At 43.0% G+C, this 24,494-nt stretch overlaps 2 protein-coding genes across 3 annotated transcripts in view; both read right to left on the bottom strand.

Annotated features, from left to right (window-relative positions):
- ARF4 (ARF GTPase 4) overlaps window positions 1-24,494 on the bottom strand; it is a 1,077,785-nt gene that overhangs the window by 485,821 nt on the left and 567,470 nt on the right. The window lies entirely within an intron of this gene.
- ARHGEF3 (Rho guanine nucleotide exchange factor 3) overlaps window positions 1-24,494 on the bottom strand; it is a gene marked incomplete at its 5' end in the record, with an annotated part of 270,965 nt that overhangs the window by 160,442 nt on the left and 86,029 nt on the right. Inside the window, one exon of one of the 2 annotated variants that reach the window (XM_082849012.1) lies at window positions 13,698-13,782. The exons of the other annotated variant lie outside the window; for it this stretch is intronic. Within the exon in view, the coding sequence (XP_082705138.1) occupies window positions 13,698-13,748 (51 nt within the window). Of the gene's footprint in view, window positions 1-13,697; window positions 13,783-24,494 lie in introns of those variants that run through there. 2 annotated transcript variants of the gene reach the window in all.

Here is a 24,494-nt window from a genome sequence, read left to right as displayed (position 1 = left end):
TAAATCTCCCAGTTATGGCCTCTCAGCCTCATGTGCCTCCTCTTTGTTGTACTAACCCTACTAAAATGTTACCCTTGGGGCTTCCCTGGTGGCGCAGTGGTTGAGAGTCCGCCTGCCGATGCAGGGGACGCGGGTTTGTGCCCCGGTCCAGGAAGATCCCACATGCCGTGGAGCGGCTGGGCCCGTGAGCCATGGCCGCTGAGCCTGCGCATCCGGAGCCTGTGCTCCGCAACGGGAGAGGCCGCAACAGTGACAGGCCCGCGTACCGCAAAAAAAAAAAAAGTTACCCTTTACTTGTGTGATAACTTGGTTAACGTCTATCTCCTCCCTCAAGCTAAGTTCAAAGAATGCGGAAACCAGATCAAGTTCACTTACTGTGGTACTTCTAGCGCATTCTGTTATGTGGGCACATAGAGTATAAAGCTTTGCGGTCACCATCTTGAAACTCTTAACTTTTTTAACAAGGGACCTGAATTTTCATTTTTCACTGGTCCCTGCAAATTACGTAGTTGGTCTTGGGAAGGAAAGAATGTGTAGGGGCTCTTCTGTGGTGAATACTCATTCTGAGGCCACCATCCCTAAAAACCCAAAGCAAGTTTGACTACCAAGCATTGATTTGTTCAAATATTAAACAAATATTTATTGGACGTTATGTGCCCACACAGTGGAGCCCTGCTGAGTGCAGAGCTCTGTCCATGAAGGTGGCCCTCTTCCTGCCTTCCTCTTGGACTTCTTGATCCCATGCCAATTAAAGATGCTTCTGACTTCTTGTGGGATATATCTCACCCTAGACTTCACCACTCTCTGAACAATCTGTTGATAGGTTTCACAGGACAGGACCTCCTTGGCACGGGCCCAACCCTGAAGATAAGAAGTACTTTCCCCATTAGAACTTCAGTCCTGCCTTCAACCTGCCAATAAGACTCAGGCCAAAACAGAAACTTCATCTTGCAGAAGTACTTTTTTAATCTCCCTAATTTTAAAGGCCTGGTTCACCTCAGGATATTGTAAAAGGTTTGCCAGAAAGTGGTTCTCTGAGTTTGGCAACACTTGCCTGCTGCGTTTTAGCCTGGGCTCATCACTGATGCATCAACAAACATTTACTTTCAGTAGCCACAGACTGACAGTGCTGCTCTACTCACTGGATATCTCAGATTGACAACCAATGGACAAATGCCACACAGTAAATTAAATTTACAGGCAAGTTTGGAAACACTAAGTTTGTTAGCAAATGGTAAGACCATATTGAAAGAGGAACAGCAAAAATGGAAAACGATGTTACTCATCAGAACAGACTATCACCAATATGTTAGGGAAAATGGCAGAGAGAGCTGAACACCAAGAATTTCAATATATTTTTGAACTTTAAAGAAAGAAAAGTGATGTTGCTTTACACCATTTGGATATATACCTTGGGGTACTGTTTCCCAAAGGATCAGTCTGGTACCTTGTGGCCTGTAAGATCATGCTAGGCAGTATGCTTACCAGCTGCCTTGGTTTGGGCTCCCCCCGAAGCAGATCCTGGGTAAAGATTTAGGTACAAGCTGTTCACGTGGAAGGTGATCCCCAGGAAGAACTGGTGGGGAGTGGGAAAGTGAGGTGGCAAAAGGAGGGAGGCCACAAACAGTTGTAAAGCCACCAGGCTATAGCCGTGGGCAGCCGGAGTAAAACCCACTGGGGCCCCGCCCCCCGAGAGACCGTGTAAGACACACCTCGTAATTTTCCACTAAGGGGTGGGGAGGTGGAAGTATTTAATCCACCAACTCCTGCCTCTCACCGATGGGGAGGGGCCGCTCGGGACGTTAACCCCCTTGGCTGGAAACCCCTGCAAGTTGAAGGACACAGGAAGTCATAAATGGGTCTAGGGGACTCTGGAGGTGATTTCTGGAGTGAGCCTAGGCAATATGAGTGGGGCATTGGGAGACTCTGCTCTGACAGGCTTTACCCAGCAGCAGATCACGTAGGAAAGTTATCATGTTTTTAATTCACTGTCCATTCTCAGTCCATCAGACTGGGGCTACCTCACCTTTAACACCCACCCAGCGCTTACCAACCTCAATCTTTCCCTCTCTCCAGGGTGCGAAGAGACTCGGGCAACAGCATCTAGCTAGAATTTAGTTACTCTGTTTTGTGGGTATCTATTTGTCTTAATATCTATATTCAAATTTGGGCCAGCATACTGGTTTTACATTATAATAATACAACCTTTCCATTAAAGATAACTATAAGGGAAAAACTGTCGGTCTGTAGAAAACTATTAAGTGTTTTACAATGTTAAGGGCTATGGTAAAAGATGATTCATAAATGAGTGAGGTTTAGGAAACACTCTCTTTGTGGAAACTCCCTCTCATAACTGTCACACAAAGTAACTGGCCCACGATCTTGCTGCTCCTGACAAGTACAGAAAAAGTGACACTCTGTTGCCCTCTTCCCTGGAATGAGTGAAAAGAGACTCCTACCCCACCCACCCCCCCAACACATGCCCGTCCTTTCTGGAGAAGATCTGTAGCCCTCCATCTGCCCAGTCATGGATTAAAAATGAAATTTGTATCTAACAGGTCTAACTTTAGCCACAGGAAACAGGAGCACTTGGGGGACCCAAAGGGTTAGCCAAGCTTTGTTAAAGGATGAGCACATTATCTTTTCTGAACCTTCTTCCTTCCCCTTTTTGGGAGGGGAGGGGTGGAGGCTAAGCTTTGGGGAGTGATCGGGAAGTGAGGCCTGTTGGATCTGTTTCCTGGTCAGCTGTGTGGGAGGTTTTACTGTTGTCACTGTCTGCCTCTCAAACTTATGCTACATATCATTAGGACCAAGTGATGCCCACTTTAGAGTATACTATAAAAAATATTTTGATGATGAAAATCACTCAAATGAGGAATTAAAAAACCCTCTATGTTGAAAATGTCTAGACACCTTGACCACAAATACGAAATGCTTCTGTGAAGAAAAGAAAGTTTAAACCTAAGTAGTTTTTAAAACTTACATTTGTATATATTTTCTAGCTTACTTACAATGTGCACAATTTATAGGTCTGCTTTATAAATTTTCATCAGAAGTTGCCAGATCACCAGTGTTGTTACTCTCTGATCTGATGCATAAGTAGCAAAATAGAGAACAGTTATCCAGTGGTTACCTATTTTTTAAGGTCACCGAACTAACTGTATGACCTTAGGCATTTCACATTCCTGCTCTGGATCTCAGTTTCGTTATCTGTAAGACGAGGGCATTGGACCAGGTGACCTCCAAAGTTTCCTTCTAACATTGTATGCGTGTATGACAACACATAGCCAAGGAGATTGCTGGGTAAGGGGCGGGGGGAATGAGAATGGCAGAGATTGGGAAACACTTTCTAGAAGTAAATATGATATTCTGTTTTTGCCTCAAAGTCACAGATGACAATAATCATAGCTGTAAATTATGGTTTTGAAACACAATGTCTGTGTCCAGATTCCAGCACAGCCCAGAGCACTACACAAAGAAGGTGATCCACCAATGTGTGTTGAATGAGTGGACAAAGGCACCTTCCCTGAATATCTTGAGGACTCAAGCCTAATGCCCGATTATTTACAACAGCCAAGATATAGAAACAACCTAAGTGCCCATCAGTGGATGAGTGGATCAAGAAGATGTGTGTGTGTGTGTGTGTCTGTGTGTGTGTCTGTGTGTCTGTGTGTGCGGTTAAAATAACAAGATGCCATTTCACATCCATCCATCAGATTGGCAAAATTAAAAGCCTGACAATACTAAGGGTTGGAGAAATGAGGATTCTCATCCAAGGCTACAGGGAGAGTTACAGACTGGAGAGTAACTTGACAGCTTCCAGTCTAGCTGAGGATAGGCATGTTTTCCTGCCCAGCAACCCACTTTTAAGGACATAGTCTAGCGTAATTCTTGCAGGTGGTGGGCACTTAGAGGCCTGTACTTGAGGGATGCTCAGGATGTTTGTAACAGCAAAAGACTGGACATAATGGAAATATCTTGTAGTACGCAGATGGAGTATAGGACATGCACCAACACTTCCATCAGTGAAAACCCATCCATCAATCAGGTTCCTCCTCTCACACATACCTGCCCAGACCATTACATTGCGCTTGGATATGCAAAACACACATCAGCTCCAACACTGCTAGTTCATGCCTCCCACCTGACTCATGTTTGGATAGCTGCATTTGTTTCCCTATAGTTTATTTTGATCCAACCAGAATTTCAAGCACACAGGGCCTCCTTGCTTCTAGACTAGTGGTTCTCAAAATTTTTGGTCTCAGGACCCCTTTATACTTTTAAAAACTATTGAGGGCCCCAAGAGCTTTTGTTTATGTTGGTTATATCAATATTTGCAGTATTAGAAAATAAAATTAAGAATTAAAAACTTTCTTTCTTTTAAAAAGTAATGAGTGCATTATTACTTCTTAATCTAATTATCACATTTTAATGAAAATTAACTATATTTTCCAAAACAGAAAACGTAGGGAGAAAAGCAGCATTGCTTCATACTTTTATAACTCTCTTTAATGGCTGGTTGCACAGAAGACAGCTGGATTCACATATCTGCTTCTGTAATGAATCTGTTGTGGTGTGTTATTTTGGTTGATGCATACGAAGAAAATCTGTTCTGTAGTTACGTAGTTAGTACTTTCTAGGTCTCAGGAACTCCTTGGATCACACTTTAGAACCACTGTTTTAAATCACCCTACATTCTGCCAAAAGTTGTCTTTCACACAAACACAATCATGTCATTTCCCGCTTCCCTCAAAGCGTGAATGGCTGCCTATGGCTCATAAAGTTAAGTCCGAATTCTGCACAAAAACCCTTCCCATTTAGCCAATCTCGTGTCTGTCCAAACTCCATTACTGCTCTACTTTATATACTGGTACTCTACCCACCTCCGGGTACACACGCATGCCTGTCCTGTTCTGCTTGTTCGTGCCTCTGAGCCTCAGCTTTCCTCCTGCTAAGACTCCTGTGTATCTCTTGTAATCCCGTCCAAAGGTCACCTCCTCTAGGAAGCCTTCTCTGATTCACCCTTCCCTTGGAGTTTACTTTTTTGTGTTTTAAATACTTATTTTTTGAATAAGTAATTGAAGTGCATTGGATTAAATTCCAAAAGGGTATGCTGTACAATAGTAAGTAGACTTCTTTCCCACATCCATCCCTTCCTCTCCCAGGAGGCAACCATTGTGATTGGTTCCTTCTACATTTTTCCAGAGCTGCTCTAGACGTAAATAGGCTAGTCATTTCTTTTACCCAAATGGCATCATACTATATGCACTGCTCTACACTTGCTTAACATTATAGCTTGGACATCAAATTAAAATTGGCCTCATTTTTTCAATAGTTGAAGATTACATTTTTAAAATGTACTATAGCTTATTTATTCAGCCCCCCCATTAACTGGATACGTATGTGGTTTCCAATCTTTTGCTGCAGCAAATATCCTTCTATAGAAATCAATCTACACATGTGAGAGACTCTGTGACATTAATATCCAGGAGTGAAACTGCTGGGTCCAAGGGAATGTATATTTGTAAGTTTGATAAACATTGTCAAATTGTCCTCCATAAAGACTGTTCTAATTTATACTCCCACTGTCATGCATGAGAGGTCCTATTACCCTCGCCAAGCAGTGTTATCCAATTTTTCAATCTCCGTCAATGTGGTAGATGAAAAATGATACCTTGGTTAAGTTTAAATTGATATTTCTCTAACAAGATCAAATCTCTAGAGCTATGCTATCCAGTAATGGTAGCCACTAGATACATGTGGCTGTTTAAATTTAAATTTTAATTAATTAAAATTAAATAACATTTAAAACTCAGCTCCTCAGCTGCACTAGCCTCATGTGAAGTGCTCACTAGTCATCTGTGGCTAGTGGCCTCTGTGTGAGACAGTGCAGATACAAAACATTAGTATCACTGTAAAAAGTTCTACTGGATGGTGCTGCTCTACTGCACTGTCCAATGGCTACCATGAGCACACACGTGGGTACTGAGCACAAGAAATGTGGCTAATCTGAAATGAGATGTGCTCTAAGTAGATAATACACACTGGATTTCAAAGACTTAGTATGAAAAAAAGAATGTAAAATGTCTCCATAATAATTTTTTATGTTGATTATATGTTGAAATGCTAATATTTTGATATACTGGGTTAAATAAATCATTAAATTAATTTCATCTGTTTCTTTTTACCTCTTTTTTTTTCTCTTTACCTCTTTTAATGTGGCTATTAGGAAATTTAAATGTACACATGTGTCTCACATTCTGTTTCTACTGGACAATGCTGCTCCAGAGGGCACAGTGCGCTCTTAAGACCTGGATTTTAGCATTTTTCCTTTTACACAGAAATAAGTGTAGCTACTATTGCTATAAAGAAAAACAGACTCATTGGAATCTCTTTTTCCTCCTAGCCCTTCCCTGTCCCATGCAGACAGGGTGGGCAACAAAAGGAGAAAGGGCGGCAATGATCTTGATGACGAACAATCAGCCGTGAAACAAACCAGTACACTTCCCACCTGGGCGGCCACAGGCAGGAACCAGTGGCATCGCTGACCCCGAGCAAGGCCTGATTTCCTGGTGGCTGTTAAAACAATGTACCAGAGAACAAAGTGCCTTCAAAACTAATAATAGAAGAATGGCTCCAAATAAGATTTCCAGGACTCTGCGGGAACAAATTCCTCCCCTGCACCGACCCTAACCCACCTTCCACCCCTTGGCTTGGCCTGGCCCCTTGGCTTGACCTGGCCCCTTGGCCTGACAAATGTCCTGTCCCAGCCCCAAACCCCCTGCATTCTCAGCAGTCTGTACACACAGACTGAGGGACAGAGTGGAAAGGGGAGACCCAGAGAAAGAGGTGGGCAGCAAGGGCTCTGCCCTAAAGGGCTGACGTGACAATGGTTCTATGGTTGAGACATGGCATATATGTTTCCGTCATCTGTGTCTTTAGCTTTGGCTATGAAGGTCAAGAAAACAGTTTTCACCCTTGGATGGGCACTGGCAAAGAGGGATGGGTGGACCAGTTTGTGCCCTGGCACTGACGTCTTTTTGCCTGTGAGACAGGGTTTTGTTAGTAGGAAAGAAACACGAATGGCAGTTAGGTATAAACAGTCCATGATAGTTGCCACCATGATTAAAGAATACTATCTATTGTAGTAAACTCAAACTATATCTAGGTAGAATTTTTTTTAATGTTCAATTACCTTTTATTCTACTAAATAAACCAGGTTTAACATTTCAGTGTATATTCTTTCAGACTACAAAATTGTGTATGTTACATACAATGATATAAACATGCTGTTTTATCACGTTTCATCTCACTCAAAAATAAATACAGTTCTTCCATGTTAAGAAAAAAAAAAAAGAAAGAAAACAGTTTTGCAACATGATCCGTCAACTTGATAGATCAGAACATTTTCTATCCAGGTACTGAGGGAATGAGACCTAATTGTATCTGAGCATAAGTCATCTGCTTGGAGGAAAACATTATTTTATTACCATTACCATCATCATCATGGTCATCATCATCATTAGCTGTGTGCCTTTGAACAAGTGAAATAAACTCTCTGGGTCTCAGTTGCATCGTCTATAAAATATATGAGCTTTCCTATCTCATCCAGTCAGAAAGTTCTGTGACTCTATGCACATGCAAATGAACTATCACCAACACCTTCATTCTCATTCTCTCGCTGCTTTAAAACACACTCATTGGCCACATCTTCTTTATCCGATGAGTGTCTTTTAAAGCAGCTAGAGAATGAGAATGAAGGTGTCGGTGATAGTTCATTTGCATGTGCATAGAGTCACAGAACTTTCTGACTGGATGAGATAGGAAAGCTCATATATTTTATAGATTACACAACTGAGACCCAGAGAGGTTATTTCACTTGTTCAAAGGCACACAGCTAATGATGATGATGATCATCGGATGAATGGATAAAGAAGATGTGGCACATATATACAATGGAATATTACTCAGCCATAAAAAGAAACGAAATTGAGCTATGTGTAATGAGGTGGATAGACCTAGAGTCTGTCATACAGAGTGAAGTAAGTCAGGAAGAGAAAGACAAATACCGTATGCTAACACATATATATGGAATTTAAGAAAAAAAAATGTCATGAAGAACCTAGGGGTAAGACAGGAATAAAGACACAGTCCTACTAGAGAACAGACTTGAGGATATGGGGAGGGGGAAGGGTGAGCTGTGACAAAGCGAGAGAGAGGCAGGACATATATACACTATTTTACCAAACATACGGTAGATAGCTAGTGGGAAGCAGCCGCATAGCACAGGGAGATCAGCTCGGTGCTTTGTGACCGCCTGGAGGGGTGGGATAGGGAGGGTGAGAGGGAGGGAGACGCAAGAGGGAAGAGATATGGGAACATATGTATATGTATAACTGATTCACTTTGTTATAAAGCAGAAACTAACACACCATTGTAAAGCAATTATACCCCAATAAAGATGTAAAAAAAAAAAAAAAAGACACTCATTGGTCAACCAATATGAGTTAGACCCTGAGCCTGACACTGGCATACAAATATGGAAAAATGCTTCTTCCACTGGATGAAGTGTTTAAGAGATGGAAGGGAAGAGAAGAGGGTGGGGATGGAATGAATCATTAGAGCAGAGTTCTTTACCTGGGGCCAGGGGTCTGCACAGACATTTTAACAACTATGTGCAGTTTTCTAAAGAGAACATTCCAAGATGCATGTGACCTCAAGAAGGCAGGGGGCTAGTGATGTAAAGAAACTATGAGAGGCTAATTACCACACTAAATTCTTAGTCCATGGTGGGTGCCTGAAGAGTTAGCACCCAAGACAGTGCACAAGGTGTACATGGGGATAAACACACAAGGGATTTGAACCGGAGCCTCTTTGGTGCAAAGCCCGCCTCTTTCCCCTCACATCAGGGATAATCTGTTTACACTCGCCTTCTCCCTGCTGCTGTGCCTTTACCAGTGCTCCCCTTGTTCACATCAGAAGATTACAAGCATTTAACAGGCCAAGACAGTATCCCCCTTGTTTGACCTGGGATGACTGTACTTGCCCAAAGCGGGGGGGGGGGGATTTGAGGGGGACAGTTAGGAGGAGAGAATGAGATAACCCATGTGAAACATGCATCACTAGTTAGCATCTCAAAGGTACTAGCAGGTATTCATTCATAGAATATTTATTTAGGACCTAATACATGCCAGCCCTTAGGTTAGATGTTTTCATCATCTTCATCACTTATTAGTACCATATTTATCTCCCCCAACATGGCAGAGTACTCCACATAGTAGTCACTCAATAAATGTAGGTTGAGTGAGTAAATAGTGATGATCTCTGTGGTATATTAATTTATTCTTCAGCAAACTTTTATGCCCTTCCCTGACCTCCATGGCTTGGTACTATGACTTGCTCTGGCCAGTGGAACATGGGTGGGCAGGACAATGTACCAATTCTGAGCCTAGGCCTTAAGAGACATTACGTATTGCTGCTTGCTCCTCTGGGATCTTCTGACCTGCACAGGAGAAGAATATACACTTGGGTAGCTAAGGGACCTGAATGGGGCAGACCACGCAGCCAACCTGCACACCTGTGAGCATAAGAATAAATGCTTGCTATTGTTTGCTACTGAGTTTGGGGTAGTTGTTACTCAGTGAAAGCTGACTGAGATATACTCTTTTACCCACATCCAGGCAGAGAGTGGCCCTGGCTTCTCTTATGGTGGGATTTCAGCAGTTGGGTCATTTTGTGGCTCCCCCTACCCTGTTTTCTCTAGGTTGGTAATGCCCCATTTAGAGAAGACAGCAGGGGCTACAAAGACCCATATTTTGGCCATCTTGGCACCTGGCACAGAGTCAGGCACAAAGCTGGTTCTCAGGCAGTGTCTGATGTATGAAAGGATGGGCTGACCGTTCATTCTGGTGAGAGGAGCCCTGTCAGAATCACAGCAGGCAGCAACTTGGGCCTCAGATGCTCAGAGCCACTGGCTCTGCAGTCCTCACTGTGGCAAGTGGACCTGGTGGTGACACAATATCATTGCAGACCATATGCAGTAGACCAAGGTGTATTTATTATAATGTGTTTTAGGAAACATATTATGATGTTTAGTGACTTTAGGGCTCTTACTACTTAGGATGAACCTAAGGTCAAAACAAAACAAAACAACTAGACAATTTAAAGAAAAACAGTAAGTGAAAAATAACAGTAAAAGTGGTATGTGGATATGGGAAACATGACCGAAGTTTAGGAAACACTGATCCTATTCAAGTCTCATTTTCCTACAAATCACAATCACAATCACAGCTAGTATTTTTGAACATTATCATAGAATGCACTGTTTTAAGAGTTTCACAGATATTATTTTATAAACTTTTCATAGTATTGGAAGCAGATATTATATCATCTCCATTTCACAAGTGAGGTAACTAAGGCCCAGAAGGAAAAGTAAAGAGCTTGCCCAAGGTCAAGTGGCAGTGAGGGTGTGAACTCAGAGTATCAACCTCCAGGATGCAGCTATGTCTGTCTCTATTGGAGAACCTGGTACCCAGGGAAGTTCAGCATTGCCCAAGGTTAATGCAAAACCTAGAACCCCAAACTCCTGACTCCCAGACCAGTGCTCTCATCCCTGCTCCATGAGGAACACTGTGGTGAGAACACCTGGGGCTTATGGCAGGGGGTGAATGGGGTCTGCTAGAGACAAGGGAGAGAAGTGGTAAATGCCACAAGGAAGATTTGGGAGGGAAGAGATGGGGACATAAACAAGGCTGCCAAACAGAGGCAGGGGCTCAAGGGATGCAGAAAAGCTAGACTACGGACAAAGTTATTCAGAAAAAGAGGGCTGACAGAGCAAGGGTTGGCACACAGGGGCTGCTTTCTGAACTCCTCCCAAGAGACCCATCCACTGTGGCTTCCCTAAGTGACATCCACATAGTCTATATTTAGGCCCTAAAGTCACCCATTGTTTCTCTCCCGGTGGACACTCGGGGTCACCACCCTGACCTCGCACTTTCTGAATCATACCACTGAGTGCTCCATCAAGACAAGCCTTTTTTAGGATCTGGTTTGAATCAACTTCCCCTTCAATGGCTCCCACTTGGCATTCTGGGAAAACTGTAAAAATATGGCTGGAATCAGGACTTTAAAATGAAGTATTGACTTTTCTGTGTAATATGCTGCTTTCTTCCCTCCACAAAATCAAATCAGGGCATATTTAACTCAGGATATAAGATGTTTCACAGCCCTATTGTTGCTGAGCCCTTACACACTAATGATTCATTTCTCTGGGAGCCACCAACAGCTATGGTCAATAAGACCTGGGACGTGGGTCATGTTCACTGAGTGCGGAATCTGTGCTAGGCACTGTCTTGAATCACTTCATTTATTCCTCATGACAACCCTATATGGTAGGCACTATTTTATTTTAATATTTATTTATTTATTTAGGCTGTGCCAGGTCTTCATTGTGGCACACGGGATCTTCATTGTGGCATGAGAGATCTTCAGTTGCGGCATACGGACTCCTTAGTTGCAGCATGCATGTGGGATCTAGTTCCCCGACCAGGGATTGAACCCAGGCCCCCTGCATTGGGAGCACGGAGTCTTACCCACTAGACCACCAGGGAAGTCCCAGTAGGCACTATTTATTATCCCCATTTAACAAGGAGATACAGAGAGGTTTGGTAACATGCCTGGGACTGCATGGCTAGTAAGAGGCAAAGCTGGCACTCAAATCTACATCTACATCTATGTGGTTCTAAAACCCATGCCCTTAACTGTTATACTCTGCCATTCCTCCACAGATACAGAGCTATCTTGATCAAATCTCAGAAGATGGATTTGTGAGAACTTTAAAGGGTTTCTCCCTTCCCATTCTCTCCTTCCACATCCAGCTACCAACTGCCTTTCCCATACCCAAACTCAACTCCCCCAGATCCTTTCTTTAGAGACCCTCGGACCCAAGAAATAAAAATTCATTCAATAATATTTTCAAGAGCAGAATAAAGGTAAACAGCCAGCCGGCCAATTACAGTTTGAGCTCCAGTCCATATCCTCGGGAAATCTGTATGTAAAAGCACTTATTAAATCATTTGACTTTGCAACAGGGATATGAGAACTATTTTTGACTTTTTCTCAAAAAGTCATACCTTAGACCCGTATCAGAGCTAAAATGAGTTTAGAGATATCTCTGTTTGACAGGTGGGAAACTGAGTCCAGAGAAGGCAGTGACTTGTCTTAGATGCCTCTTGTGTAGGCACTAATTGGACCGAGGCAAACATCCACCAAAATGAGCTGATTTGTCAAAGGATTGGAAAGCAAGTGTTACTGAAGATGCTGCACTTGATAGGAGATATAAGAAGGGCCCTGTCATTAAAATCATCACGTGTGCTATGGCTATGAATGTCATTTCTGGCTCCATTCTGCCTGAGCTTGAAGCCTGATCCACTACTAACCAGCTAGGAGACCACAGGCAAAGTATTTATCCTCTCTGCATCCCAGTTCTACTATCTGCAAAGTGGAGGTAATAATAACAGCCAACCCCTACAGTGTTGTAAGACTTTCATGAGCTAATGCAAGTAACATGAAAAGTATTTAATAAACGTCAGCTATTATTGTAATATTTTTAATTAATGCTGCATTAACTATCCCTGAAGTGTAGTAAATCATTTAAAATGTTGCCAATTTCCATATCTCAAATGATCAAAAATTATTCTTTATCAGGTGAGCGAATAGCTAGGTGAGTGAGATGGGAAAGGAGAAAGACAGTGAAACCACTCAAATCACATGAAAAGACGTCTATAATGGCCATGTACAAGAGTTGGAATTTGTATTGCAAACATCAGTTTCAGAAACATAATTCTGATGAAAGAAACAGAAAAAGCAATGGATATTTTCTTTAAAAAATAACTTTGGCTTATCCAAAACGTATCCACAAACAAACAAACAAATAAAAGGGACAGAGAGAGAGAGTAAGCTTCAGGGCTCCTAATCATTCTTCAGTCCATAGAAACATAACATTTCCAGCTGCTCCTTCCAAAATAACCCAAACAGGCACCAATACTTTTAACGAGAAAACCAGTGAGTCTGAGTCTCCCCTGATATTATCTGACTTCATTTTCCCAATGATGAACACCTTCAAAACACCAGAATATTAAGGAAACCTACAAAACAGTTGCTTCACAAAGAATGAACTTCCAAAACAGAGTTTAGCCATCTTCCAATCCAAAGAAGAAAAGGTCTTGGAAATCCACTTTGCTATTTAAACACACACACACACACACACACACACACACACACACACACACACACACACTTACTTTTTCCTTCCCATTTAATGAAAACAGGTCTCTTAAAAAAATTAAAATACTGGCACCGTGGAGCAAAGAATGAAAGTCCCCCTACCCTTGCTCTCCTCCAATCACAGATGCTAAAGGAAGCGCTGACAGCTAGGCACTCCACTTAACACACCATCTCCATCAAGCACAACCATTTGTGGTCTTAAACACAACCACACAGCTCTTTTCTGATTCATAGTACAGTGAGGCAGAAGTGTGCCTCCCTCATCCCAGGTGTTCTTGGTGGCTCCCTGCTCACTTTCTTGGGAGATGCAGACAGCTGCATCCTCCCATACCTCAGCTCCTGGCATGGCCCAGCCAGGCTTGGGTGGGAGTTGGGAGCGGGTCTCTCCCTGGTCCAGCTGCAAAGGAGCTTACCTGAGCATGAACAAAGAAGCAACACCACACCATGGGGCGCTCCGACCTCATCCACCTGGAGTCCCCCGCCCCTAACTGCGGCAGAGCCCTTCCGACAGGATTCTCTGAGCAGAGCAGAGCATGGTTTCCCTCAAGGAACTCCTCCCCACTACTTGGGCTGCCTGACAGGAAGTGACAGGGGGCCATAAGTTACATTGTCAGAAGCTGAGAACCACACCAGCCCAGAGCTCCCCACCTCCGGCGGTTTCCTTGCCGCCTGCTGTTGCTGCTTTTTCAGAGCGCTCTGCCTTCTGGCATTCAAAGGCACACCGGAAATCCAGTTTCTGGCTGACAATCTCCAGCCTGTAAGAAACAAACAATGCTTACTGGGTCCCCACCTAAATGCCATGCTTGGCATTCTGGCAGCTCTAAAGTGTTCACTGCCAGGATATCATGCTTTGTAGACCCAAACATTGGGGTGAAATGGATAGAGAAGGGACACTGGGAGGAGAACTTTGTATGATCAAAGGGGAATCAACAGTCCACTTGAACTTCACCCAAGAGCCAGGGCCCTGCCCGGCATACAGAGCCTACACTGAATCCCAATTTCATAGCAACTCAACAAATGAGAGTGACAATAAACACCCCACTCAACCGTTCATTTCTTTTTTTCTTAGGCAAATTTTCTCGTCAGAGCCCATTCAAAATAACTGCTTCTGGAAACCTCCTTTTCAGCTTTTAATGTGAATAACAAAGGGCCTTACTGCTCTTCTCAGAGTTATTACGGAAACAACTAGTGGCTGACATTTCTCATTTTATGAACTGGGGATCTCACGAATGAACACCTTGCCCTGGTCCCGGGGCCTTTTACAAAGCTCAGACTTACTGGGTGAGATAAAGTGTCTCACGTGAACTCCAAGGCTTCAGATGAAAACTGTGCCTGTTCAACCCCTCCCTACAACAAATCAACACCCTCACCCTCCCTGCACAGGGGCAGAGGGACTCAAACCCAAGGAGACATACATACCTCCAGTGTAGCTTTCAATTCTTGATTTTTATTTTTTAGTTATCTAATGGGATAGTATTTTCTTTGCAAAAATTTTTCTAATTGCAACTTTTAGCTGCAAAGATTTAGCCCAGGATTTCCCAAGGCATTCTTACAAATGCACAGATATTTAAGAGCCTTTGCCTGTCTCAGCCCTGAGTAAAGTGGGGGGCTCAGCAAAGAGAGAGGGTTCATTTGAACAACAAGCTTAAATCCAAGAGTTGACTTTAGAGTTTATAAGAAAGGCTCTCCCCATTCTCAGGCCAGCAGCCTGGCCCCTAACATATGGCCTCTGAAGAGTGCATTACAAAAGAGCACTACGGAAGGATGCACCAGGCTCTGGTAGTACAAAGATGAACCAAAGATGACCGGAGAACAACATAAATGCTGCCAGGAATTTGCAAAAAGTGTTGAGGGAGCCAAGAAATAACTGAGCCTGGCAAATGAATTGTTTTATGGGGACAAAGTCTGGGAAGGCTTCTCAGAGCAAGAAACACATATGGGCAGAATTCTGAGGGGTGTTCTAGGCAGAAGAACTGGCAAGGGCAAACAGCAGTGGGGTGCAGAACCATAGGGTGCTCTGGAAGAAAGGCAAATGCTTTGAAAGTACTGCTCTGACCGGCTTGGGTCTTGCTTCAAAGAGCGTGACAGGGGTCCCATCTGTCTGCAGAAAGAAGGAAGTGAAATCTCTGTGAAAAGGCTCAAGCCTTTCAGGCAAGCATCTGGGTTACCTCAAGGCCTATATGTGGTACCTGCCGGGTCAGGCACCCAGGAAACACTCAGTAATGTGTAAAAGTCAAACAGTGCTGTCCACAAAAGGTGGGCTTCAGCTTGTCCTTGGGATTCCTTATTTTCCAAAGCCAGACTCCCCACAAAGCAGCCTGGGGTAAGTGGTGCTACTCGGGGGAAGGGGAGGTGTTCATAAAAAAGGCTTCTTGCTCTAGCCTCCTGCATAGAAAAGGTCCTGATTCGTACAGGCCTGTAAACAACCTAAGATTAACCAGCTTTGGTAGTAACTCAGCTAATGAAGAATGTCAATCCCCTGAGGACCAAGGATGTCAATCCCCCACTGGCCCAGGCACTCCTCTCCTGGAAGATTTTCCAACAGCCCCTCTGCAGAGCCCCAGCTGCCAAGGCCAGGATCCACTCCAATGAGGACCCAAAGGAAACGTGAGATGACCATGGGGCACTAGAGTTTCTTTCTTTCCTTGGGGAGGAAGGGCACATTCACGTGAACTAATCCTAGAATGATTAAGCCTAACTTCCGGCTGCTGACTGTGAATGAGAAAGAAGAACCGAAACCTGTGGGCTGCAGCCCTTCATGGAAGAGGTGAAACTTGAGTGGGCTCCAGGGCAGGTAGCCATGGAGGAGGGAGGAAGGGTGGGAGGACCAGCAGACGCCCTGGCCGGAGATAAAGGGCACAGCCTGCAAAAGGGAAGGAAAGAACGGGGCGCGGCCCTTCCCTCTGATGCCCCTGCTTTGACCAGAAGCAAGAGCTCCAGTAACGAAATCAGCCATGCAGAAGGCACCTCGGAGGAACATTTCCATAATGAGAGGTTCCTGCCCTGCAGGGCTCAAGTTCATTTTGAGCGTTATAATGAAAGCTTATACAGGAACGGGATGTGGGTTTTCTCGATGTGGCATCTATGATACTGTTGAGTATTCGAACATGTTTTTCTACTGATTTTTAAATTTTAAAAGTGACATAGTGTCATTATAATACATTCAAACCATACAGAAGTATATAGTGTAAAAAGCGAATCTTCCCAAAGGCCCCACGTTCTTCCCTATCGCCATGCCATTTGCCAGAGGCACCCGTGTCAAAGACAGAGGTAGATGAGGGGTCACAAACCTAAATGCTCTCAGGGCTAGGTGGGAAGGTACATGAAAGAAGAGGCCTGGCAGGCAATGGGCACCACTGAGAGTGTTTGCCTTGGTAAAGTTCCAGCTTACTGGGGTCCCAAGGGACTCATGGCCAAAGTGAACAGACATTCCAATTGTTCAAGAGAAGGTGGAAATTCCGGGTTTTACATAAAATCTCCCAGTTTTTAAATGCTGGCAACTAATTCATCATTTTTAAAAATGCTGTACAGGCCAATCAAAACACAGTTGCTGGTAGATTTGACCCGAGGGCCACCAGTTTGCAACCTCTGGTGGTGATCCTTTAGACATTTCCTGCTGTCTAAACACACATAAGTTTGTTCTGTCACGTTTTATTTTTTTAATTTATATTTGTCAAAATGGAATGATAACATTATTCCAGCACTTGCTTTCTTCACTGAACATCATCTTTCCACATTATCCACATCTTGGACCCCTCTGCAGAGCACGCCACGGTATGGAAGTACCTCAGTTCATTAGCTCCTGCCCTGTGGACATTCAGCGAACGTAAGAGATGCACTTGAAATGTCACCTCTCAGTTGCTCATTCCTGACAATATAACTCATGATGAAAGTGCACCTGTGCACAGATATTAAAACATCCTAAAGCCACAATTACTGAAACCAAAAATGGCGACTGCAGATTTCTGATGTTTTAATATGAGAACTTACCACATATTTTTTTATTTGATCTTCACAACTCTCCTGATGTAGGCCTTACTATTATCTCTACTGTACAGATTTTTTAAAAACTGAGACTCAAATAGGTGGCGTAAGCCTGCCCAAGAGGGCCTAGAGTTGGCAGGGTCGGGAGGGGAGCCAGGGTCAGGAGGGGACCTCAGAGCTCCTGTTATATGCATGAAACCCCCAGAGCAGACTGCCTGAAACCTGCTCTGGTATATTCAAGAATTTGACATACAGTGAATGTTGACTGCAAACTACTACTGGAGGAGAGAAGGATTACTAACAAATGGGACAATTCATTTCTTAGAAAAGCCTCATTTTAAAGCTCTACTTCACACTCAGTCAAAATAAATTCTACATAAATTAGAGTGAGATGTTAAAAAGAAAAAAAAAACTATGAAATTCTGGGGGTGTAGGTTCTCAGGGTATGATACTTTTCTTTAAATGTGTGAACCTGAATTATATATTTATAAATGGGAAACTACCTATAAGGCACCTGTAGGTATGCAAAACTGGCCCCTGTTCTCCCACACCTGGTGAAATAACCATAGTGGTGACAACTTCTTACTGAACTCTAAAGAGACTAGTGCCAAAATAGGGGCCTCATTAAGACTCCACCCCATGCTTCCTTGTGTCGCTGGAACTCGAAGTGGTGTGTTTCCTATGTTGTTAGTCTATATACCTTATGGCATGTTCTACTGAGAAGTTTCAAGCAGTTTTCTCACCAAAAATATTATAAGAAACATATTCATTAGGGCTGTGATAAATTCATTCACATAAAACGAAAGAGTAACATTTCAGCAGAATTATTTCTTCATTAAAATTTGTGACTAATGGTGGTTCTTTCCATTTAAAATTTTATTCTGGTTTATTTTATTCAATTTCTTTCCTATTTGCACCCAAGAAGCCATAGATTTCACAAAAGCTCAGAAGTTGTCTGGGAATTTCAGGGTATTTGACCATATTTCATTTGATGCATTACATTTTAAAATAATTCCACAGGGACTTCCCTGGTGGCACAGTGGTTAAGAATCCGCCTGCCAATGCAGGGGACACAAGTTCGAGCCCTGGTCCGGGAAGATCCTACATGCCGCGGAGCAACTAAGCCGTGCGCCACAACTACTGAGCCTGCGCTCTAGAGCCCGTGAGCCACAACTACTGAGCCCGCGTGCCTAGAGCCCATGCTCCGCAACAAGAGAAACCACTGCAATGAGAAGCCCATGCGCTGCAATGAAGAGTAGCCCCCACTCGCCACAATTAGAGAAAGCCCGCGCGCAGCAACAAAGACCCAATGCAACCAAAAATAATAAATAAATAAATTTATTAAAAAATAAAATAATTCCACAAACTGAATTGAAAAATAGGTGAAACAATCTCAGTAAAATGAAATGGAAGCAGTGACCAAATTAAAATAGTGTAAGTGCACCGTGATTTAACCAAGTTTCCAACATTAGAAAAGTGTTACATCACAGATCTTAGTTTCTGAGGCTGTTGTCAAATTCAGGTTAAGACTAGGAAGAAACAAAATTTATACTGTGGTGGAGAGGGGAGGTACAGTAATACTCTTTGGTGTTACCAGGTTAGCAAGAAGGCATAATGCATGGCAAGCCAGTGAGAAATAAAGAGAACTTCAAAGTATTTTAGAGCCTGGGAGTTTACTCACGGTCACACAATTTTACTGCATAACTTCATATCTACTCCTCGGTGCTGGAAGTGTGGTTAATCCACGCAAAACTTGAACAACTACCCTGTCCCCCTCCTTCATCGTGAACCATAGACACGGTGGGAGGGGGGGCGGGGGCGATGTCCAGACCTCACACCAGGCCAGTTGGATGCAAGGTGGTTTAACTCAAGAGACTTCGACCATTTGAAAATGCTGATGCTTTTCTAGAGCCCTGCTTAATATCCCAGCTCAACAAGATTACAAAATGATGAGAATGTGGGAGCAGACCTGGCTGCCCAAGGTCAAGAATGAATAACTAGAAAAGTTTTCATCTATAGTTTCAACACAAGAACTAAAAATAAATGAAGCTTGAACGTGGAGGTCTCAACAGATTGCTAATCATGGCTAATCTTGAGTGCTTATCTCGCTGGTTTTGTTACGAGCAATAGCTTGAACTATTTTTTTCTCTAAACAAATCTGAACTTTTATAATCACATTCCTCACATGATTTTGGCAACCAATACACAGACAACTATTTTTAAAAGCGAATGAAAAATAAGGAGAGCCGTCTTCTGATGTGCCCCGTGAAACAGCCAGCAGCCTGGTCTCTGGGGTTCCACCTCCTTTCTGAACATGAGCAAGGAAGCCTGAGGAACTTCTGCATGGAGCAGACTGGGGCGTTTGCAAGAAGCTCACTCAATTTCTTAGAAACATGAATACCTTGAATACAGCTTTTTTCAAAGGACTGTCAAGTCCTCTTCGTTAAACTGTCAGTTAAAAGTGAAACTCCAGCAGGTTGCTGACCTCTAACCAATTCGTAGGAAAAAGAAAGGTTTAAAAACTGATTAGCTGATATCTATCAACCAAAGAGCTTCCTTCCTTGGAAACTAGACTTACTCTTTAGCATTATACTGTCAAAATTGGTTAGAAGTGGAAAATCTGAAAATGAGGGGGGTGGTATTCCTAACACTACTCAGGATTTTTAAAAGTAATTTGCTTATATCAAAGAACAAGTCTTGACAAACTGAATTTCTGAGTTAAAAATATATAGCAAAAGCAGAAATCATTCTTAATAAAAAGTTTCTTACCATTAGTTTTGACTCCAGATATCTCCTTAGGGATAATTTCTGGGAACAACTGGCTGGCTGGAATAATGAACAGTAAATTAATACGGGAGCTCTGTGATTTTTGGCTCTGCCATTTACCAGTTGAATGACCTAGTAAGTCACTTCTTAACTTTCTTGACCCTTAGTTTCCTCATCTGTAAAACAGGAATAATGATTCCATTATCCCTCATGAGGAGGATAGGAATCTAACTGATATGTACTTGTGTTTAAAAGCAAAACAAAAGATGTTGGGAACATTGGGGATCATTATACTATTCTTTCTATTTTTGTATAAGTTAAAAAATTTTTCATAATACAGTGTTTTTTTAGAAGACAAAAGCTTAGTAATAATTTCTTTACTTTTATTTTTCAAGCAGAAAAGGAAGTTTTTTGGTGTAATTATGGACACTGGTTCAAATCTTCCTCTGAGCAAGTTGAAAATTTGTTACCAAATCTGAAATAGCTTGATTTTTACCCTGACTTGAATGACAGCCATCAACCAGACATCTAATAAGAAAAAGGCAAAGGAAATTTGCAATTTCTCATTTTTCCCTCTTCCTTCCAACAGGGGGAAAAATGGGAAGGTGGTTAAAACTCAAGTCCTATTTATTTTTTAGATGTTATAATGCTGACTTCCTTGAAATCCTTGTGTCCATTTAAAAAGTTTAAGGCTTCTATGAAAATACCTCCAAGGAAGCACCAAAAGATTTGAAAAGCATGCATGCACCCATGACTCAGCATCCATTCCGCTTACACAACAGTGAAAGTGTTGTTTTGTTTTATTTTGTTTGGTGTATATCCATGTGTATTTGAAGAATAAATATTGTTACTTTTCCCCTTAAATCAGAATCAGAAAGGAATCACCAAAACACTGGAAACCAGCAAAGCAAGCGGGAGATACTCAGAAAAGGTTTCTTTCCAGCTCCCACCAGAGGTAAGCTGATTCTGGTCAGAAGCTCAGTGCCTCCCCCCAGTTAGGGTTCTGCCCTGGAGGCTGTCCCTTTAAATCAGACTTCCTGAGATTTCCGCATGCAGCTTCCTGGAGACAATATAAGATAAACAACAAACTCTGCAGCAAAATCTTGGACAATAAGCCCCACGTGGCCATAACAAGAAGCAATTATAAGCACTGACAATGGCTAGGGCATTTCCAACAGGAATGCAAATCTGTGATAAACATGGGGGAAACATGCTACCCCACACACCTGCACAAACTAAACTAATTTTAAAAAATAGCCCCTAGACTCTCATCAGATTGAGAAATAGTTGGTTCCAAATTTGGCACTATTTTTTTGAAAAATAACTGTCTAAGAGAAAAGCAATCAAGTCTTACTTAAAGTGCCACTGCCTGTTAAATGTACATTGCTGAGGCCAAGTGATTCCATGAGTCACTAACTCCACGTGTCTCTGTGAGGGACATTTATCACCCTCTGGATGCTGTGCAGCTCAACCCCCTCCCTAGGTTTAGGGAAGCCCCAACTCACGAACCAGAGTCCACATTCTACCAGAAGAGATGAGGGTGCCACACATTTGCTTTCCCATCTTCCCTTGCAGCTAGGGAATGAGAGCATGAGTGAGGCTCAGGCAATGAGATACTCCCACCCCAGACCTGGCATGAGAAACTGGCAAAGAAAGCAGAAGGGATACCGCTGAGTCTATTCCGGTGAGGGTGGTGGCAGCTTGCAGAGGCAGCAGTGAGGGCAGATCGAGTAGCTGTGTCCTGTAACCAGTGTTGGTGGTGCAAACCATGGTATCTACACCTGCCCAGCAGTGACAGCAACAGTATCCTTGTAGGAAATGTTTGGTAGAATAATTTGGGTTGTTCCTGATTCCCTGATCCTTTCCAAATTTACCAAACTTCCTGTACCTTTTAATAAATTCATTTTCTGCTTAAATCCATCACAACTGGGTTTTATTGCTAGGGGTTAGTTCATGCACACAAAACACAGGGTGGGCTAAAGCTGGAGTAGTCCAGAAACCAATCCCAAAGAATAATTCTGAGCATAAGGACTGAATATATTATTTCACACCTCAAATTCAATCCAAACACTGTCCCTCAGCCTGCAAGGCCCTGCATCAATCTGTCCCTATCTCCCTCCTGGACCTACTCTCCTCTCTCGTCCTAAGCTCTGATCATACTTTCTGTTCCTCATCAGGCTCTTCTCTGCCTCAGGGCCTTTGCACTTGCTCTCCAGAAAACTGATTCCTCCAGCTCTTCACATTGCAGCAGCATCCTTTTCATAGTTCAGACACAGCTTACAGGAAGCCTTCAATGACCAGACTGTTTAAAGGACCACACCGCACACCCAACCATCTTACCTTTTATTACAATACCCTGTTAGTTTCCTTTGTAGCACACAACCTGTGATTAATTTATTTCATTATTAATAACAATAGCAACCACCATTGATTGGAAGCTTGTTACATGCCAGACTAGGCTAAACTCATTTACTTCTATGATCACCCTATGAGATGGGTACTTTTATTAACCCTTGCTTATAGATAAGGAAGCAGGCTCAGAGGGGTTAAGGAATTGTTCAAGCATGGCAGGGATGGAATAGGAATCTGAACCCAGACCTGTAGTGTGGGCTCATTACCACAAGGCTCATTCAAGAAGTTGTCTGACAACAACGTAATGAGCCTCGACAACAGTGCAGGCTCTGGAGCCACAGGACTGGCCCAGCTCTCACGGAGCCCACAGCCGCATGTTCCAGATCTTCCACCAGGTGTTCTATCTACACTCCAGGGACCCTCCCAAGGGAAGAAATGTAGCCAGGTGTGTGTAAAGAGGGTGAAGGGGTCCTTCATTCAACAGAGAAGTGCCCCACTCTGTGCTCAAAGTGTCAGCATACAAACAATGTTTGCTGCTCACCCTGCTGCATTCCATAGTCCTGGAGCACTGGGAACACAGAGGAAGCACCAGGGACAATTCGCAAGTCTCCCCTGAGTAAAAGTGCCATTCGAACAGGTGGTTGGCAATGAGTAAGAATTGCCAGGCTGAGGGGAGGAGGGCCAGAGCAAAGGAGAGAAGTGGGGACAGACAGCATGGCTCATCCAGGAAGTGGGGAGATGTTCAAAGGGCCTGTGGAAGGGACAGGGTGGGAAGGCCAGGAGATGAGAAGGTTGGAACCAAAGCAGGAATGCCAACTCTATCCTGTAGAAAATGGGGCACCAGAGCAAGTTTTTTGGCAAGAACAGACATGACCAGATAAAAATTCTTTTTCTTGAGAACGGTGGCCATGGCTATATAGCACTGGTAAGATGTTCTGGTACCCTCTTTGCTAGCACACATGCATAAATACATGAGCTAAAAGCCAGAAATTGTAACAACAACAACAACAAAATTCCATTTCTATGCTTCATGACTCCATCTCTTTGCTGAATGAGAAGTGAGCTAAATTTGCCCTTCCAACAGGAGTTGGAAGCATAGCCATCCCCTCCTGAAATGTGAAATTACACAGAGCTCTCACATCTGTAATTTATGGAGAAAAGAAGGAATTCCCCTGCTACTTGACTTTACAACTCCAACCACTTCTGCCCAGATTCCCCCAGTGTGATAACAAGAACCTCACCTCTGGGTTGTGTCATCATTAAAATGAAATGCTGACTTTTTTTTTTTTTTTGACTTTTATTTTTTTTAAAGAATGTATGAGGTTGAGGCACAAAGGGCTTCCTGTGTTGAATGAGCATCTGGGGAATGTGGGAGGAGTCCCCAGAAAGACCCTCTGAGGACAGGTGAGATCAGCGCATAGTAACAGGCCCTAGGAAATGGTATGCTAAGTTTGCAGCCGAGAAGGTCTGGGAGCACCGTGGCCAGCCAAGATGGCAAGGGCATAGCATCTGGAAAGTAGGCTGGAAATCAATGAAGGCAGTTTAGCACAAGGATTAGGAATAGGAGTTCTGAGCCAAACAACCTGGATTCAAATCCCAGTGCTATTGCTTGCTGTGTGGCCTCTGGCAATTTCCTTAATTTCTCTGTGCCTCAGTTTCATCATCTGTTAAATGAGGATAATAAGAGCACCCACCACAGGTCATTGTGAGGATCAAATAAGTCACTTAGTGCCTGGCACACGATAAGTAACCATAGCAGCTTTTGGAGGCTCTGTATGATAAACAATGAAATTTGCAGCCAAATCATGGACAATAAGCTCCTATGTGGGACAGCAAAAAGCAAGTATAAGTGTTGACAATGGCTAGGACACTTTCATTAGGAATGCAAATCTATGCAAATAGCGGTTGCTGCTATCTTTATTTAATATATATAATATTTCTTATAGTATATAATTATGTATTATAAATAAAACTTTATTTTTAAATATCACATAACATTACAAGTAACATTACCTAATATAGCAATATAATTATTTTGTTATGATCTGCTTTAACTTAAGAAATAATTTGTCAACAAAAATGAGGGGTCTGAGGGGAGAGCCCCAGCA

The sequence above is a fragment of the Leucopleurus acutus genome, assembly GCF_964270905.1.
Source record: "Leucopleurus acutus genome assembly, chromosome: 10".
In the NCBI taxonomy this organism is placed as follows: Eukaryota; Metazoa; Chordata; class Mammalia; order Artiodactyla; family Delphinidae; genus Leucopleurus; species Leucopleurus acutus.
This window is presented reverse-complemented; position numbering and strand designations above follow the sequence as displayed.